The 17,892-nt window shown below is 44.8% G+C and overlaps 1 protein-coding gene across 6 annotated transcripts in view; it reads left to right on the forward strand.

Annotated features, from left to right (window-relative positions):
• The window catches only part of MTHFS (methenyltetrahydrofolate synthetase), a 271,461-nt gene extending 255,463 nt beyond the window's left edge, over positions 1 to 15,998 (forward strand). For 4 of the 6 annotated variants that reach the window (XM_067698744.1, XM_067698745.1, XM_067698756.1 and 1 more), the window contains one exon: positions 12,681 to 15,998. In XM_067698744.1, the coding sequence (XP_067554845.1) occupies positions 12,681 to 12,845 (165 nt within the window). In that variant the 3' untranslated portion in view covers positions 12,846 to 15,998. Of the gene's footprint in view, positions 1 to 401; positions 513 to 1,178; positions 1,482 to 5,730; positions 8,950 to 12,680 lie in introns of those variants that run through there. The other 2 variants (XR_010932846.1, XR_010932849.1) reach the window with 2 other exon arrangements.
• The last annotated feature ends 1,894 nt before the right edge of the window (positions 15,999 to 17,892 follow it).

The raw sequence follows: 17,892 nt of genomic DNA on the forward strand, positions 1-17,892 counted from the left end.
CCTGAAGGGTCTCCTTCCCCGTTAGCTAAGTCACATGCTTGGCGTGTCATTGCTGGTTGTTGGCAGGCGGTTCGGATTCCTCAAGGCCTCTGTTCTTCACCATGTGAATCTCTCTCTATGGCTGCTGGAGTGTCTTCACAACATAGTAGGTGGCCTCCCCCAGAGATGGGGATCCAAGTGACAGCAAAGTCTTGAAATCACACATCATCAGTTCCACTTACTCCTCTCATTGGAAGAGAGTTAAGAGGTACAGCCCACCCACAAGGAGAGCAGGATTAGGGTCCACTTTTGAGAAGATTGTCAGAGAATTTGTGGACACATTTAAAAGCCCCCATAGAAAGATATCGATTTTATTAACGTTTTCAAAGAACCATTATTTTGCTTTGCTGATTCTCTTACAGATTTCGTCCTCTATTTCATGAATTCCTATTATTTGCTGTTTCCTCCTCTCCACATTTCACCAGTGTAACCAAGTTCCTGCAGTAAATTCATTCCGTCGGACGCTGATACAGGTCTGATACCCCTTTGAATGTTTGGAAAAAACAAAACAAATCAATTATACGCCCCTCATCTCTCACTTACACACACACACACACACACACACACACACACACACACACACACACATTTTGTTGATTTGTTGGCAGATTCAGGAGGGTTATGAACCATGGTTCTTACATTGGTAGAATGTGAGTTTTAGGATGCATGTTTTTCCAAAGGGATAACTTACAGTGTTGAGTCAGCCACACTCACTCACTCATATTGCCTCCCGTTAACACCAAAAGCTCAGACTTCTGCTGCAGCTGGCCTACCCCAGGGAGCCAGCCTGTGGTCCTGGAACCAGAGTCCTCTCATTCCATATGGGACCCAGAGGCACGACCCTGGCAAATGAGGCTGCCATGTCAAACGTTTGGGCTGGACACCTCAGATATTGCCAGATATTGAGCATTTTGCCCCGAATGCTACTAGCAAAATATTCCTATAAAATGAACATTTTTCAAGGTCAGTCTGTGTCTTTAGGGGCTCAGTGCTTGGACTTCAGCCATGAGGCTCCCCTGACCAATTTGAAAGTGTAGCTTTTTGCTCTGTGTTGGAATAAATGTTCACCTTGCTATAAAACATCGGTTCTCTTTCGGGTCTAAGTAATTTCCCTTCCCTTCTGCTTGCCTATCTTTGAGGTGTTAAGAGCACGCGTGGCCAGAAGAGTGGTTTTCTGCCCAGTCTGGAAGCTTGGCCAGAGGAACTGGTGTTCTTGTGTACTGAGGTCATCTTTCAAAAGTACCAGACGGTTTTTCGTCCTTCTCACCCAAACGTGACGTTTCCTGGCAGCCATTCCACCACCAAAGTGCCAGGAAAGGGGACGACAGATGCCTCCTAAAAGTACAGGATAGGGGATGTCTCTATCAGGGAAGAAGGAAGGGGAAAGCCCACCCCTTCTGGCCTCAAAAAAACTGCGGGAGGAAGGAGGCTGTCAGAAGCAGGTGAGTAAGTAGGGAAAGAGGTGTGTTCTGACCCTCTCCCAGCTGAAGTGAGGAACCTCCCAGCTAAGCCTCCAGAGGCTTCCTCAGCTCCTGGGGCTGGGGCGGGAGGGCGAGGACATTGTCCCCTTTTTCCTGGTCCCCCTAGAAGATCACAGGGATTGATGGCGTTGGCTGGGAGGTTGACTCGGGGAGACGGGTGTTGCTGCCTTGTGGTGAGGGACACTGTAGCTGCGGGCCAGATGGCAGATCATCCCGACCAAGAACTGGCCATGCAGCACAGCTAGACCTCAGGGGACACGCGGTCCTAGAGAGGATTGACTTGGACTCCAGATAGCAGGACTGCCGAGCCCAGACAGAACCAAGGAGGGCAGTCTTCAGCCTCTGGTGCCAGCAGGGCTCCTGTCGATCAGGTGGACAGCGGCATCCTCATACAGACTACAGGAGCCGGAAGGGACCGTGGGCCTGTGGCCCGTGTGGATCCGAGGTCTTTCTCGTCACCTTTAGGTCACACAGACCAGCTCTCTTGTATCAACACCTCCAGATGCCCTCTTGGAGATAAGCGAGGTGAAAAGGGATTAAAAAGTACAAAACGTTTATCCAAAAGAAGCTGAGTTCTCTAAAGAGACTGTTTTACATTATTAGATCAGATTGAATTTCCTTACATCCATCGTGGAAAATGAAGAAGTTATGTTTTCTTTGCAAATCGGAGTGCCGCTGGTAAATTTGCAAACCTGATACGAATTGATGCACAAAGATGATAATTTTAGCTGCTAGAAGCAAGGCTACAGAGTGGGACTGGTCTGAGCTGAGCTGTTCTCGTGTCCTTCCGCATGGGAATCGGTGTCAGAATGAGGGGGACTAGACTGCATCTGTGGATAGAGGCTTTTCTTTGGTGGGAAAAATAATTAGCCTGGAGGTAGCTTTCATCCAGTTCTGCCCCAGGCCAATTATTATGAAGGGAATGAGTCATCTCATCAAGAACACACCAAGGACTTCTCTGGCGGTCCAGTGGTTAAGACTCTGCCTTCCAGTGCAGGGGGTGTGGGTTCAATCACTGGTCGGGGAGCTAAGATCCCACATGTCTCACAGCCAAAAATACCAAGGCATAGACCAGAAGCAATATTGTAACAAATTCAATAAAGACTTAAAAAATGGTCCACATCAAAAAAAAAAATCTTAAAAAAGAAAAGAACACCCCAGTTCCTTTCTTAGGACCTTCCTCCCTCCACAGGGCTTGGAATTTGGAAGGAGATGGTTCAAGTTCAAGCTCCGGCTCTGACTGGGTGGGCAAGTCGATAGACTTTCCTGAGATTCTGTCTATCACATGGGGATTGAGACATGTGTACCCCTAATCCTCGTGGCTTCAGAAAGAGCTGATGGAGGGTAACAGAAAGTACTTTTTATAAACCGAAAAGTCCTAATCCTGTGCCCATTCCAAGCTTCCAGATGCCTTCCTTTTCCTGCAGTTTCCTTTTTGCATCCTGCGTGTTCCAGGCTTTTCCTCCGGGCTCTGTTCTGGCCTTCGGCTGAGCAGAGGTTTGTTCCTTTGTATCAGGTCCTGTGCTGGGTCCTGGAGATCTTGAGGCCAATAGATCCAACATCTCCCCTCGAGGAACTTCTTGTCCACTCTCAGGCACTGTCCTGCCTTCTCCTGGCAGGCGATTTTCCCTTCGGATGTCACTGGTTATGAATTCTCCTTGGTAGAATGGGCTTGAAGGTAGGATTCTGTAACTAGAGTAGGCCCTTCAGGAAATGGGTCCAACGTCTGAGATATATGACTCGTCAATTTTTCAGTAAGTATAATGCCCTAAACCAGGCTCATTTGGAGTGGAATCTGGAGGGCAGTGCCCTGGACCTTAGGATGCGAATAGAGGGCTTGGGTGGCTCACCTGGGTCAGCAGGTGCTGAGTTGGATGGCGAGGGCAGCTTACCCTCTTCTGTCCCAGGGGTCAGACTTTTTATCACCCACAGGCTTGCCTGTCGCTACCTAGCTTCGAGCCCTTCCACCCAGACTTGTTTTCCTGTTGGCATCCTCAACAGATATGGAGAGACGTATTTGGTTGGAAACCCAGAAAAATTCTTTCATTCACTCTCCTAGCACACCCTTTCCTGAAGACCTAGATTTCACAGGGGGCACAAAACTAGGACCAAGTCAGAGAGGGAGACAGCCTGGAAATAAGGTATAGACTCAGGGAGCTGTTGATGCTTCCGCCTGAGCCCACAAGGCAGTCTGGAGGCAGAATTCTCTCTTCTTTGGGGGAGTCCATCTTTTTTCTCTTGAGGCCTTCAACGGATCAGATGAGGCCCCCCCACCACATTATGGAGGCTAATGTGTTCTACTCAAAGTCCACTGATTTAAATGTTAATCTTATCTTAAAAAATGCATTCACAGCAGTGTCTGAATCAGTGTTTGGGCAAATATCTGGAAATGGTGACCTAGCCAAGTTGACACACAGAATTAACCGTCACGTAAGTTCAAAGAGGCATGGCGTGGGCCAGCGCGGTAAGCCTGGGGCTCTAACACATAAGGAAGGTGTTAATAATGGACATCAATGGGAAGCCACCCTCCCCCCATCACTGCATCATGAAGATTCAAGGAAAGGAAAGTACCTTTTGGAGCATAACCTCAAAGCCTGGCTTCACAGAACATTCTGGAAAAGATCTAGAAAACTGAAGCCTAAGATGAGCTTCCTGTTCCCACACTTGGATGAAAATTACTGGGTCATTCTTGTTGCAGTTGGTTGTAGGGTGGATGTTAGCCCACACAGTACTTCTTTTTTTTTTTTTAATTTCCGCTATGTTTTGACATTTCAATCTATTATCTTTTTTTTTTTTTTTTTTTTTTTTTTTTTTTTTTTTTTGCTGCACCACACAGCATGTGGGATCTTAGTTTTCCGACCAGGGATAGAACCCGTACCTCTTGCAGTGGAAGCATGGAGTCTTAACCACTGGACCACCAGGGAAGTCCCAGTACTTCTTTTTGAATTAGAAGAAAGACTCCCTTTCATGGACAAATCAGAAAATAGCCCCTCCTGGGCAGTTGGATTAGAAAAGGGTAACCCTTCTGGGCAGACAAAGGAGGAACAGGTGCCTATGTTCTCCTGTGGGTGTGGCCTCAGCCATGGAGCAAAGCCTGGCACATGAAGTGCACGCTGGTTTCCCAGAGTGACCTGCTTCCTCAGTTGGGTAACTTTTGTGCACAATGCAACCTGCCTTGGTGGTTGGTAGAGAGACGCGCTGATAGTGAAAGGACACCTAGAGGTCGTCTAGTCCACCCACTCCTGTCTTGGAGATGGAAACACTAAGTCCCAGAGAAGGACAGAAGGTGACTTCATTCATGCAATACCTCTTTAGCAGGGCAACAGTGAGAGGACACAGCAGCTCCCAGAAGGAGAGCCCTCCGTCTTGCCAGCCTGGTCCACCCTACACCAGGCGTGAAGCCAGCAGGAAGGAGAGACGATGACACCCCTCCAAGGACTCCTGGCCTGATATGGATCCCAACTGTTGACAAAATGCAGGCTGGCATCAAGGATTTGGGGGGACAGCATCTTTGCTGACCGTTCTTTTCCTCCTCGTATGTGTGTGGTAGTGGACGCATCTCATCTGCGTTGTAAAACTCAACTGCGTTGCCTTGTTTTACAAACCTTCTGAGCACCTACCGTGTCCCTGAGAGTCCAAGGCGAATAAGGCAGAGTCTCTGCCACCAGGAGGTCACCGGATATTCATGGCAGGCGCATGAATAGACAAGAATGGCACAGACTTCCAAGGCGACCCATGGAGCATTGTGGAAGCAATGAGCATGTGCCTTTAGCTGACCCATCCCTGGAGCCAGAGGGGTCCGAGTAACTCGTGCATCAGTCTTTTGAGAAAGAGTTCATCAGAGCAGATGAACGTGTACTCTAGGAAGAGGAGCATAGATTTTTCTCAATTGCTTCCTCTCCCTCTCCCCTTCTCTGTCCCTCTCCCCGCCCTTCCCCTCCCCTCTCCTCCTACCCTCTCCTCTCCTCTCTTCTCTTCTTTTCCTTCCCTCTCCCTCTTTTTCTCCTTTCTTCTCTAAGACACAGATGAAAGAATACTCACCTCTCAAAATCAAGTTTGCCAAAGCAGTGGTCTAATTGGGCCCTGGGAGATTGGTCAAAGGGTGTTGTTTTTCTGGTAGATCCTCACGAATGGAATTCTTATTAGTCTTCCAGTCTCCTTCATTAACATGCATTTTCTCTCCCTCTCTGCATCTTGCTCCCAACTCCAGGGCTGCTGAGCCCAGCATTTGTCTCTGGGACTCAAATGCCGATAGGCTGTACAGTGAGAATCTTCAAGAGTGTGTGAAGCCAGGCACGCATGTGGTTAGTCAGAAGAAATGGTTGCTGGAAATGCTGGTCCTCAGAATGACATCTGCTGGGTGGCCTCTCAGAGGGTGGGAGCTGCTTCCCTCCCAAGTCAGGCTCTGCCTAAGCGAGGCTTAGTGATGGAAGCTACTGTTTATTACCCACCAGCTCTGCGCCAGACCCTGTGTTCCGTGCCTTACCCAAACCGCCTCCTCAGCACGTGTGGCAGGAAGTGAGCATCCTGTTCCCTACTGACAGATGAGAAGAATGAGGCTGAACAAGGTCCAAGAACATTCCAAGGTCACACGGAGGGTAAATGGCAGAGCCTAGACCTGAATATGGATCTAGGTGACACACTGCCTGTTACAGGTGCAGGCGAAGAATAAAGACAGAGACAGGTACATTCTGCCCCCACCCACCCCACCCTTGGGTGCCCGAGGTGGCACAGAGCAAGACAGTCATGGTTCTGGAACTTTTTCTCCCAAGGGCTCCAGGGGCTCAAGAGAGAACAGGGCACTGCCTGTCCCCAGCCACCACAGCAAGGGTCCCAGGGAAAAACCATGTCTGTGGCAGGGAATAGTCAAGTGGACAGATGACTTTGCCTCCCAGCTGGACCGTTGTTTAGGGACAGGATTGTCCTCCTAGGGAACACCGGCCATCCCAGGTGCTGTGGACTGAATTGCGTCTCCTCCAAAGATGCTGAAGTCCTAACCCCAGCACCTGTCAATGTGACTTTTATTTGGAAACAAGGTCTTTGTAGATGATCCAGTAAAGACGAGGTCATCAGGGTGGACCCTAATCCAGTATGGCTTGTGTTCTTATGAAAAGAAGGAAGTTGGACACAGAGACAAACACACACAGGGAGAACTCTGTGTGAACACAAGAGTGGAGATTGGGATGATGATTCTACAAGCTAAGGAGCCCCAACGATTGTCAACAAACCAGAAAAAGCTAGAGGAGAGGCATGGAACAGATTCTCCATGACAACCCTCAAAAGGAACCAACACCGCCAAGACCTTGATTTTGGGCTTTTAGCCTCCAGAACTGGGATACAATACATTTCTGTTGTTTAAGCCACCCAGTCTGTGGTACTTTGTTATGACAGCCCTAGGACACTGATACACCAGAGCTCCTGGGGTGTGTGTCCTGCATTCAGCCCTGTAGTCAGACCTGGACTGAGAAACTCCAGGGAGCCCTGGTGCCATCGCCTGACTTGAAAGGACCCAGCATTGCTGTCTGGTGCCAAGAGAGGCCAGAAGGTGCACAGCCATCATCAGGACTGGATCCCTGCTGTGTTAAGTAAGCACTGTAGCTCATCTTCCAAGTGGTGGGGTCCCTGGTTACAAAGAACCAGATGGAAATCCAATTGCACTCTCAAGGCTGCTACAGGGGAAGATGGTGTTTGTGTCCTGTGCTATTCCAGGGATAATTAGCATCAGAAGATTAGATTCATAATGCCCCATTCATTTTCTCCGCTCATCACTGGTGTCTGGTGGAGAATTGGAATTCTTAATCTCGCACGCTCTAAGTGAATGCATATTGAACAGTTTTGACAGCTTGGAAATTTCGTTGCAGGTACTTGATGACTTCCCATGTCAGGATCAATTTGCAGCCTTGTTTTTTCAGCTGATTAGGTCCCATCCAATTTTCTTGAGCCAGGGTTTCAGAGAATCCGGCGTCTCCCATCTCTACCATGAAGGGATGCAGGGTGGTGATGGTCCCAGGGAGGCTGGGTTTGAGATCGGATATCCAGAATCACTGAATCCACCAGGACTCCTCTTATGTTTGCTCAAGGAAAAAACAGTGAACTCTCTCCTAAAGAAAATTACACAATGCAGCTTTGGCCCAGAGATTCTGGGAGAAGTCAGCAAGAACATACACAGAGCTTCTAGCTTGGACTACACAGAGGACAGAGGATGAAGAATAAAGGATGAGAGTGTGGGTGTGGCTCCTGTGCACACCCCAGCTCTACCATTTCCCTCTCTATAGGACCTTGGGCCAATTACTTGCACTTCCTAAGTTTCCTCATCAATAACGTGGGGATCGTTGTAATAGAAACCTTATACGGTTGTTGTGAAGATTAAATGAAATATTACATGTAAAAGTTCTCTGCTTGGTGCCTACAGCATAGTAAGTGTTCAATGAATGTTAACTTTGAAGCAAAGTTCCTCACGGAAAAAAGACAATTCCTCTTCCTTCACCTTCCTCTCCCCCCTCCTGCGTCTCCTCCTTTTTCCCTGTTCTCTATCCTCAGTCAAAGAAAGTCTACAGCACGGTCCAGCAGAAATGCAGGGAGAGCCACATGTGTCGTTTTGTTTTCTAGTAGCTATGTTAAAAAGGTACAAAGAGAAAAAAACAAACTGGAAGATACAGAGAACAGATTGTTGGCTGTCAGAGGTCAGGAGTCGGGGGGAGGTGTGAAATGGGTAAAGGGGGTCAGGACGTGCAAACTTTCAGTTATAAAGTAAGTCCAGGGGATGCAACGCACAGCATGTGACTCTAGTTAATGATACTGTATTGCCTATTTGAAAGTTGTTTCAGAGAATAGACCTTAGAAGTTCTTATCACAAGAAGAAGATTATAACTATGTGTGGTGACGGATGTTAATTAGACTTATTGCGATGATCATTTCATAATACATGGAAATATTGAATCATTATGTAGCATACCTAAAACCAATATAATGCTATATGTTAATTATACCTCAATAAAAAAACAGAATTTGGAAAAAAAGGTACAAAGAAACAGGTGAAATTAATTTTAATGACATATTTTATATAAAGCAATATAGTATAGATCATGTAATCAGTGTAAACATTATTAACGGGATACTTTATATTGTATTTCTCCTACTGTGTCTTCACAAGCCAGTGTGTATGCTATGCTAACAGCACATCTCACTCCGGACTGGCCACGTTTCAAGTGTTCAATGAGCCACGTGGGGCTACTGGTTGGGATACTGGGCAGTACAGCTCTAGACGTGCTGGAGCTTGTGATTCCCCTAGAAATTTTCCACTTGTTCCCATTATCTCAATCTCCTGGCCTTCTTGTGCTGGGGTGACAAGGACACATCATGACTCTCAGGTGAGTCAGGAGCTTCCCTCGGAAGCAGTAGCCAAGGCAGGAAATTCTGTTCCCACTGCAGACACTGCCACCTGGTTTTAGGTGCTCAGTGAGACAACTTAGCCCTTGATAGTCTGGGGATCAAGAGATGAATAACAGGGCTTCCCTGGTGGCGCAGTGGTTGAGAATCCGCCTGCCGATGCAGGGGACACGGGTTCGTGCCCTGGTCCGGGAGGATGCCACATGCCGCGGAGCGGCTGGGCCTGTGAGCCATGGCCGCTGAGCCTGCGCGTCCGGAGCCTGTGCTCCGCAACGGGAGAGGCCACAACAGTGAGAGGCCCGCGTACTTCAAAAAAAAAAAAAAAAAAAGAGACGAACACACACCATCCTGACTCTTCATGAATTCATAGTATAGTGGGTGGTCTATGTGCAAAATAATTACTGTTCACTGTCATAAGAGCTGTGATAAAATTTCGTTAAAGTTGTTGATGAAACTTGAGAGAAGGGTGATACATGTAAGATAAAGTTAAAAAATGTAAATTCTATATATGATCATGGCTATTAAAATTCTCTTGGTTGCTAGAAATAGAAACCTTAAGCCAAAGGGTGCCTACTACTACTAAGTATGTTATATGAAGAATTTAGAGGAATTATGCAAATCAAGGAAATCCTAAATCCCAGTCAAGTATGCAGTCAGCTTTCGCAGACACACTGGAGCAGCGTTAAAGATTCAGGCAGATCTTTCTTATGTGTTCTGCTCAGCATGCATTTTTGATACTTCGCTTGCCCTGCAGTCCAGCTTTCTTTCTCTAGTTCACATGAAGGAATTCAGTCACTGGTAATGGCTCCAGAATGTGTCATCCAGACACAGAGAGCAGACAGGCTGATATTTCGATATCTTAATTCGAATTTGAAATTTGTGAGAAAGGACTTTGATTCAGCTTGAATCCAATAGAGCTTGAGTTAGGTAGCCAGGAGACAGGGCAATATCGTGTAAACACGGCTTCCTCTTCTCCATGTAGATGGAGGAGAACAAAGTCCTTTTCCAGAAAAATAAGAGAAGGTGAGCGAATCAAGCAATAGATGTTCACTACATTCTTCCCCTTGACTTCCCAGCATACAGGCTTACACGCGTGTGCAAACATATATGCACACATCCTTTTCCCTCATACATGCAAATAGGGCTGTACTTCGTGTGATTCACCAAATTCCTTTTCCCCTATGGGAGGTGAGCTGAAGTCCCATCTGGCAAGGAAATCTAACACGATGTTGACCCTCTCTTTTCCAGGCTCACAGTCTTTGGGGATTATCCCTTCTTCTACTCATTTTCTTTCTTTTTTTTTTTTTTTTTAAGATTTTTTTGATGTGGACCATTTTTAAAGTCTTTATTGAATTTGTTACATTATTGCTTCTGTTTTATGTTTTGGGTTTTTTTGGCCGCGAGGCATGTGGGATCTTAGCTCCCTGACCAGGGATCGAACCCACACCCCCTGCATTGGAAGCAGTCTTAACCACTGGACCACCAGGGAAATCCCCTTCCACTCATTTTCTTTTGAAGGTGATTTAGAGGAACAAACGAGGCAACGGGAAATCCCAGGATGCCCAGACTCCTCTGGCCTCTCCCAGACATGACATCTCCTAAGTGCCGTAACTCTACCATTTTCTGATCAGGACACTAACTTTAGCTTTATGATGAACCGGCCAAGTTGACTGCTGCAGTTTGCAAGGTATATGATTATTTGATCCTCAGCTGCCTCAGATTTCTGGTGATGTCCATAAAAGGCCTTGTTTCACAGAGTCACATACTTTATGCTATTCTCTATCAATTTTTAGAATGGCTATCTTGGACTGGAGTTTGTATCTCTCATCTTGTACCATAAAGTCTAAAGAAGTAACTGAAACATGCTAAAATCCTATGAAATTACTGTTGAATCAAGTCCCAAGAGCAAATAGGCAACAGTTTCACTAATTATGTCACTATTTCATGGAAAAGATTGCCACCTTCCCAGACAAGGATAGGAAGGTGAGCATGTTACTGACCAGAGTTCTTGGCCTCCTCAATAAATAGAAATTGATCAGAGGCCAGAAAAGAAATTCAGGCAAGGCTTTATTGGGACCCCTGCTGCAGCAGAGGGGAGCGAGAACAAACACCAGGTTCCCTTGCTCACTAGCTGAGGGGGGGGGGCGCGAGCTTGCTCCTTATATGGGGTGAGGGTAGGGGTGTGTCCAGGGGTCGGGCTGGAGGGGTGGCTTAGGTGTTTTGCCCACCCTTTAGGTGGTGTCGTGTGCCGGGGACATGCGCCGTACCCTGCTTTTGTTCCCGCTCTTCAGAAATGGCACTTGGGTTTTTGGTCTTTTTGTATCTTGTTGTCCGTAATTCGCCCCAACCGTGCATGCATGCAGTTATTTTAAGTCCCTTATAGTTTCTTTGTATTTTGTTTCTCAAGGAGATGTGTGTCCAGGTAGCAAGCACTGCAGCAAAGGGTCCCAGGTCCCAGGTCCCAGCCTGTCTCAAGCACATCCTCACTTCTCTCCTCACCACACTCCTTTTAAAATCCTGATAATTGAAAATCTCCACTGCTCACAGCAACTTCTGCATTAGTTAAGCTTCGTTTGGTCAACAATAGCAGAGATGGACCATGGCTAGCTTAACTTAAAGAGGACATTTGTTGCTATGGCCATGCCTTGAGATGGACAGGGACCAGGGCAGATTCAGTGGTCCTAGTTGGAGGGCTTCACGAGCCTTCACTCTGGAGGACTCTAACATAGCTCCGTTTAAAGGTGCTCAGGTGCTGCGTCTCTCGGTACAAGATTCAGACTCTTGGTAGGGATGATTAATGACTTAGCTTGAGTCAGATGCCTACCTGTGGCCAGTGAAGCAGAATCACCTAGTACAGACATAGCTGAGTGGTCTGTTCATGTCGATCGGGTCCAGCTCCTGGGGAATGGGCAGTTGTGGTGAGGTCTACATAGACTTAAGAGTTAGATGAGCTTCACATGATTGTTGTTATTTCTCTTCTAAATCTTTACAAGAAACTTTTTGGCTTTTTCCTTCAATTTTCTAACTATAATGTATTTGCGAACACTATAGATATAATCCATTCTATCATTAAATGGAATTGCAAGCTTTCTTCCACTTTCTTTTTTCCTTTTTTTTTTTTTTTTTTTTTTTTTGCGGTACGCGGGCCTCTCACTGTTGTGGCCTCTCCCGTTGCGGAGCACAGGCTCCGGACGCGCAGACCCAGCGGCCACGGCTCATGGGCCCAGCCGCTCTGCGGCATGTGGGATCCTCCCAGACGGGGGCACGAACCTGTGTCCCCTGCATCGGCAGGCAGACTCTCAACCACTGCGCCACCAGGGAAGCCCCCCCACTTCCTTTTAAGCTTCAACTTCTCCACTCATGTATTTAATTTATGTCTGTCCACAGGAAAATTTTGAGTAGTTTTTGCAAGAAAGGTATCTGAGTGATGGGATGTATGGTCATGTGTTTATCTATGATGTCATTCTTTGCCTTCTCTCATTAAAAAATTATTGTATTTAGATTTCTTTTCCCCAAAAATGTTCTGCAAAAAACTCTCATTATCTTCTGGAATTTAATATTGTGAAGGAAAAGTCTGAGCCAGCTGATTTTCCTTCTAGGAAACTAATTTCTCTGCCTGTGTACTACTTTGACTTTTTCCATTATCTTTGAAGGTATTTTTGTTGTTGTTGTTATGGTAGTGGAGGGGAGGGATTGGGTTTTTTTGTTTGTTTGTTTGTTTGTTTTTTGCAGTACGCAGGCCTCTCACTGTTGTGGCCTCTCTCGTTGCAGAGCACAGGCTCCGGATGCGCAGACTCAGCGGCCATGGCTCACGGACCCAGCCGTTCCGTGGCATGTGGGATCTTCCCGGACCGGGGCACGAACCCATGTCCCCTGCATCGGCAGGCGGACTCTCAACCACTGCACCACCAGGGAAGCCCTGTTTTTGTTTTTTGATTAAAGGAAAACTAGGAAAGTTGGAACAGGTACATTAAGTCCCCCACATATGAACGAGTTGCATTCCCAGAGCACATTCGTAAGTCCAATGTATTTTTAAGTCCAACAAAGTTAGCTTAGGTACCCAGTTAACACAACTGGCTATATAGTACTGTACTGTAATTGGTTTATAATACTTTTCACACAAATAATACATTAAAAAACAAATAAAAAGTAAAGAAAACACTGACTCTTTCAGTACAGTACCTTGAAAAGTACAGTAGTACAGTACAACAGCTGGCATCCAGGGGCTGGCATCGAGTGAACAGGAAAGAAGAGTTACTGACTGGAGGAGGGAGAGGAGGTGGGAGATGGTAGAGCTGAAGGATCGTCAGCAACAGGAGACGGAGGGCGAGCTGTGATGTCACTCACGCCTGACGTGGATGGCACAGGTTCTGGTTCCTTGCTGGAACTAGATGCACATTTGCATCTTTGAAAGTTTGCAACTTGAAGGTTCATATGTAGGGGACTTACTGTATTAGGTTTTCCTTCCAGAAACCTACAGTAAGAATTTATATGAGTACTAAAAAGACACCATCAAAACTAAAACCCCGGACAATAAAACAGATTTCCAAAATACTGAGCTCCAAGAAGTCTAGTCTGACAACTTCTACTTTCCCGATGGGCAGTGTGTACATGAATATCAGGGGAAGAGAAGGTGGGTGGAAGATGAGTGGTGGGGTGGCTAGGAGGTGTCAGGAGAGTTTACTGAGAAAAAATGTAAATGAAAGCTGACTTGAGAAATAAGAAAGTATTTCCAAGCAATGTGGAAGGCCTTGTTGAGCTCAGAGGTCACACATCTATAATGACCCTAATCTGCATGGTTATTCAATTTTCTCCAACAGTACTCAGAAGCCAAGGTATTGGACTGGAAGAAGCAGGCAGTTGGGTGGATACAGGCTAGTATTTTTCTCAGTAGGTATGAGAAAAGGGCAAGCAGGTCCTCTCACAATAGTGAGAGACCCACGTACCGCAAAAAAAAAAAAAAAAGAATAAAGAAGGTTATTAAGAATATTATTGGGACAAGTAAATAATTGGAATGTGAGTGGTTAGACTAGATAAAATTATAGCCTCAATGTAAAATTTCTTGAATTTAATTATCGGGACTGTGGTTACATAAAAGAATATCGTTATTCTTAGGAAACACACACAAATATCTTAAGGGGGGAAGGGGCATGGTGTCTGCAACTTGGGAGAATACATCTGTAACAAATATTGGAAAAAATCAGTATTCCTAAAAATCAATTCCTAAAAATCAATGCAAATAACCCAATAGAAAAGTGATCATATAATATATACAGTAAATAACAGAAAATATACAATGAAAAGATACTCAACTCTCTCATAAAGAAATACAAGTTAAAACAATAAGACACCATTTTTCACCCATAGAGTGGCAAAATCAAGAGAGTTTGGAAATAATATAAAGTGTTGACACTTAAACAGGAAACGGTAGAACTATAAAATGATACAGCTGCTTTTGAAGAACAATTCACCCATGACCCATATGTACCCAAAGGGGCAGGTACAGAAATGCTCACTGCAGTCGTGTTTAAAGTGAAAAACTTGAAACAACATAAATGTATATAGGAACGTGAGTGGAAACTCAAGTCATTTCATTGAGTGACAAGTTGTAGAATAAAATTATATGTGCTATTAAAATCAATAACAATTAATGTACTACTAGATGATATAATTTTATGGATCTATCAATATATATCAAAATTATGTAAAATCAAGGAAAATGTTCTTACAGGATATGCATCAAACAGGAACTCAGGATGGAGAAGGTGAGGTCTGATCAGTGAGGACATCAGCTTATCTGCAATGTTTTTATTTATTTATTTATTTATTTATGGCTGCATTGGGTGTTCGTTGTTGCGCGTGGGCTTTCTCTAGTCGTGGCGAGCAGGGGGTCTACTCTTTGTTGGGGTGCCGGCTTCTCATTGCGGTGGCTTCTCTTGCTGCAGAGCATGCGCTCTAGGCACGCGGGCTTCAGTAGTTGTTGCATGCAGCCTCGGTAGTTGTGGCGCACGGGCTTAGTTGTTCCGTGGCATGTGGGATCTTCCTGGACCAGGGCTCGAACCCGTGTCCCCTGCATTGGCAGGCAGATTCTTAACCACTGCACCACCAGGGAAGCCCTATCTACAGTGTTTTAATTTTTGAAAAGGGAAATGTATTCCTATACTGCTTGTGTAATTAAGGATTACAAGTGTAATTAAGAATTTCATATATAATTGCACATTAACTTTAAAATGTAGGCAGCAGCCTTTACCTCCCCAAGATCATTTATAAATCAATTTTCGTTTCTGTTTCGTCTGTTAATAAGTCAGATACCACTTACTGGAGGATGGTCCCCTCTGTCATTCTAGCTTCTATTTTTACTCTTCCCTGGCACCTCTGGACCTTCTATTTAAATCTGTAATATTGTGATTTGGAAATTAAATTCAAGTGAGGACAAAACAAAGGTGCTTCTAAATTCAAGTAGCTTGGGTGTTTACCTTTCCCCTGTTCAATTGTGTGTGCACAAGAACCTCCTCTGTCTTAACCCTGTGAGGAAACCGGTGAGAAACCACATGAGGGTATCACTGCGGGGAGTCCACACAATGACACAGTTTGGCAGCTCTGTTCTTTGAGGGACATTGTGAAATAATGATATTTCTCTTCCCAAGCCTGATGACTAGAAAATGTGAGTTTCACGTGGGACCTGCATCTCCCGAAGAATGGATGTGATGCCCTGTATAATTCTTTTTTTTTAAACATCTTTATTGGAGTATAATTGCTTTACAATGTTGTGTTAGTTTCTGCTGTATAACAAGGTGAATCAGCTGTATGTATACATATATCCACATATTCCCTCCCTCTTGCGTCTGCCTCCCACCATCCCTATCCCACCCCTCTAGGTGGTTGCAAAGCAATGAGCTGATCTTCTTGTGCTATGCGGCTGCTTCCCACTAGCCATCCATTTTACATTTGGTAGTATATATGTCAATGTTACTCTCTCACTTCGTCCCAGCTTACCCTGCCCCCTCCCCGTGTCCTCAAGTCCATTCTCTACATCTGTGTCTTTATTCCTGTCCTGCCCCTAGCTTCATCAGAACCATTTTTTTTTTTAGATTCCATATGTGTATACCCTGAGAAAACCATAATTCAAAAAGAGTCATGTACCACAATGTTCACTGCAGCACTATTTACAATAGCCAGGACATGGAAGCAACCTAAGTGTCCATCGACACATGAATGGATAAAGAAGATGTGGCACATATATACAATGGAATATTACTCCGTCATAAAAAGAAACAAAACTGAGTTATTTGTAGTGAGGTGGATGGACCTAGAGTCTTAACTTCACTTCATACAAAGTGAATTAAGTCAGAAGGAGAAAAACAAATACCATATACTAACACATACGTATGGAACCTGTATAATTCTTGATGGACTTAAAATATCCCTGAAAATTCTAAAATAGCATCATGGAATATGAGAATTCAGAGAGAACTTGCTGATTCTCAAGTTAAATCATCTTGACTGTCTTACTGTTGTTGCTTGTTCATATGTTTGTTTTTAATGGAGAAACCGAGGTCCAGAAGAAGGAGGTGACGTCTCAAAGTCACAGAATATTTGAGCACAGTGGAGGGCAGATCCCAGCCCTAATCATCTCCTACAACATGACCATGGCATTTGTGTGGCATGACGTACGTCATGCACCCATTTTGTAAATTAGACGATGGAGTGAATGGAGGAAAGGAAGTTTCCTGCTTTCTGTTATTATATCTGCCCCACAGGCTATAACAGTATGACATAGTCTAGTTACAGCAGGCATTTCTCCCATTGACGTTGCCCGCTTAGGAGAGTGGGGCCGGAAGAGGGTCTAGATTGCCAGTATTTGTGACCTGTATCAGGAGGGGCTGATGGCAGGAGACCCTAATGAAAACTGCCAAGATAAGGCATTATCTTCACTGTCAAGCATAGAATTACAAGTAGTGTTTTTCTGGTTATCAATTACTTATACAGTTTTCCCCAGTCATTCAGAAACTTGGTCCTCTACCTCACCAAGGGACAGGGGAGACTCAGAGCGAGGAACGAATGCTTTTCTGTTCTCACGTGCTTGAGTTTTGCTGCTGTACTCCTCATTCTGAAGGACAAAGTGTGCTAATGACCAAACTTTAAGAGCTGATTCAAGTCTGATGTGTTCCATCTCACCATTAAAAAAAAAAAAAAAAAAGTGAAGCCCTACAGCCAGGTCCAAAAATGGAGCTGTACACTACCATATGATCCTGCAACCCCACTCCTGGGCATATACCTGGAGAAAAGCATGGTCCAAAAGGATACATGCACCCCAGTGTTCATAGCAGCACTGTTTACAATAGCCAAGACATGGAAACAACCTAAATGTCCATCAACAGAAGAATGGATGTGGTATATATATATATATATATACACACAATGGAATATTACTCAGCCATTAAAAAAGAATGAAATAATGCCATCTTCAGCAACATGGGGTGGACCTAGAGATTGTCATACTGAGTGAAGTAAGTCAGACAGAGAAAGAGAAATATCATATGATGTCGCTTATATGCAGAAGCTAAGAAATGATACAAATGGATTTATTTACAAACAGAAACAGACTCACAGACTTAGAGAACAAACTTATGGTTACCAGCGGGGAACGGGGGGAGGAGGGATAGTTAGGGAGTTTGAGACTGACATATACACACTGTTATGTTTAAAATGGATAACCAACAAGGACCTACTGCATAGCACAGGGAGCTCTGCTCAATATTCTGTAACAATCTAATTGGGAAAAGAATTTGAAAAAGAATAGATACATGTATATGTATAATTGAATCACTTTGTTGTACATCTGAAACTAACACAACATTGTTAATCAACTGTACTCTAATACAAAATAAAAAGTTAAAAAATAAAATAAAACAGTGTGTCAGAAGTTAAGATTAAAACAAAACAAAACAAAAAGGTAACTGTACAGGTATAGGTGTGGGCA

This window comes from Pseudorca crassidens, chromosome 1, assembly GCF_039906515.1.
Source record: "Pseudorca crassidens isolate mPseCra1 chromosome 1, mPseCra1.hap1, whole genome shotgun sequence".
Taxonomy (NCBI): domain Eukaryota; kingdom Metazoa; phylum Chordata; class Mammalia; order Artiodactyla; family Delphinidae; genus Pseudorca; species Pseudorca crassidens.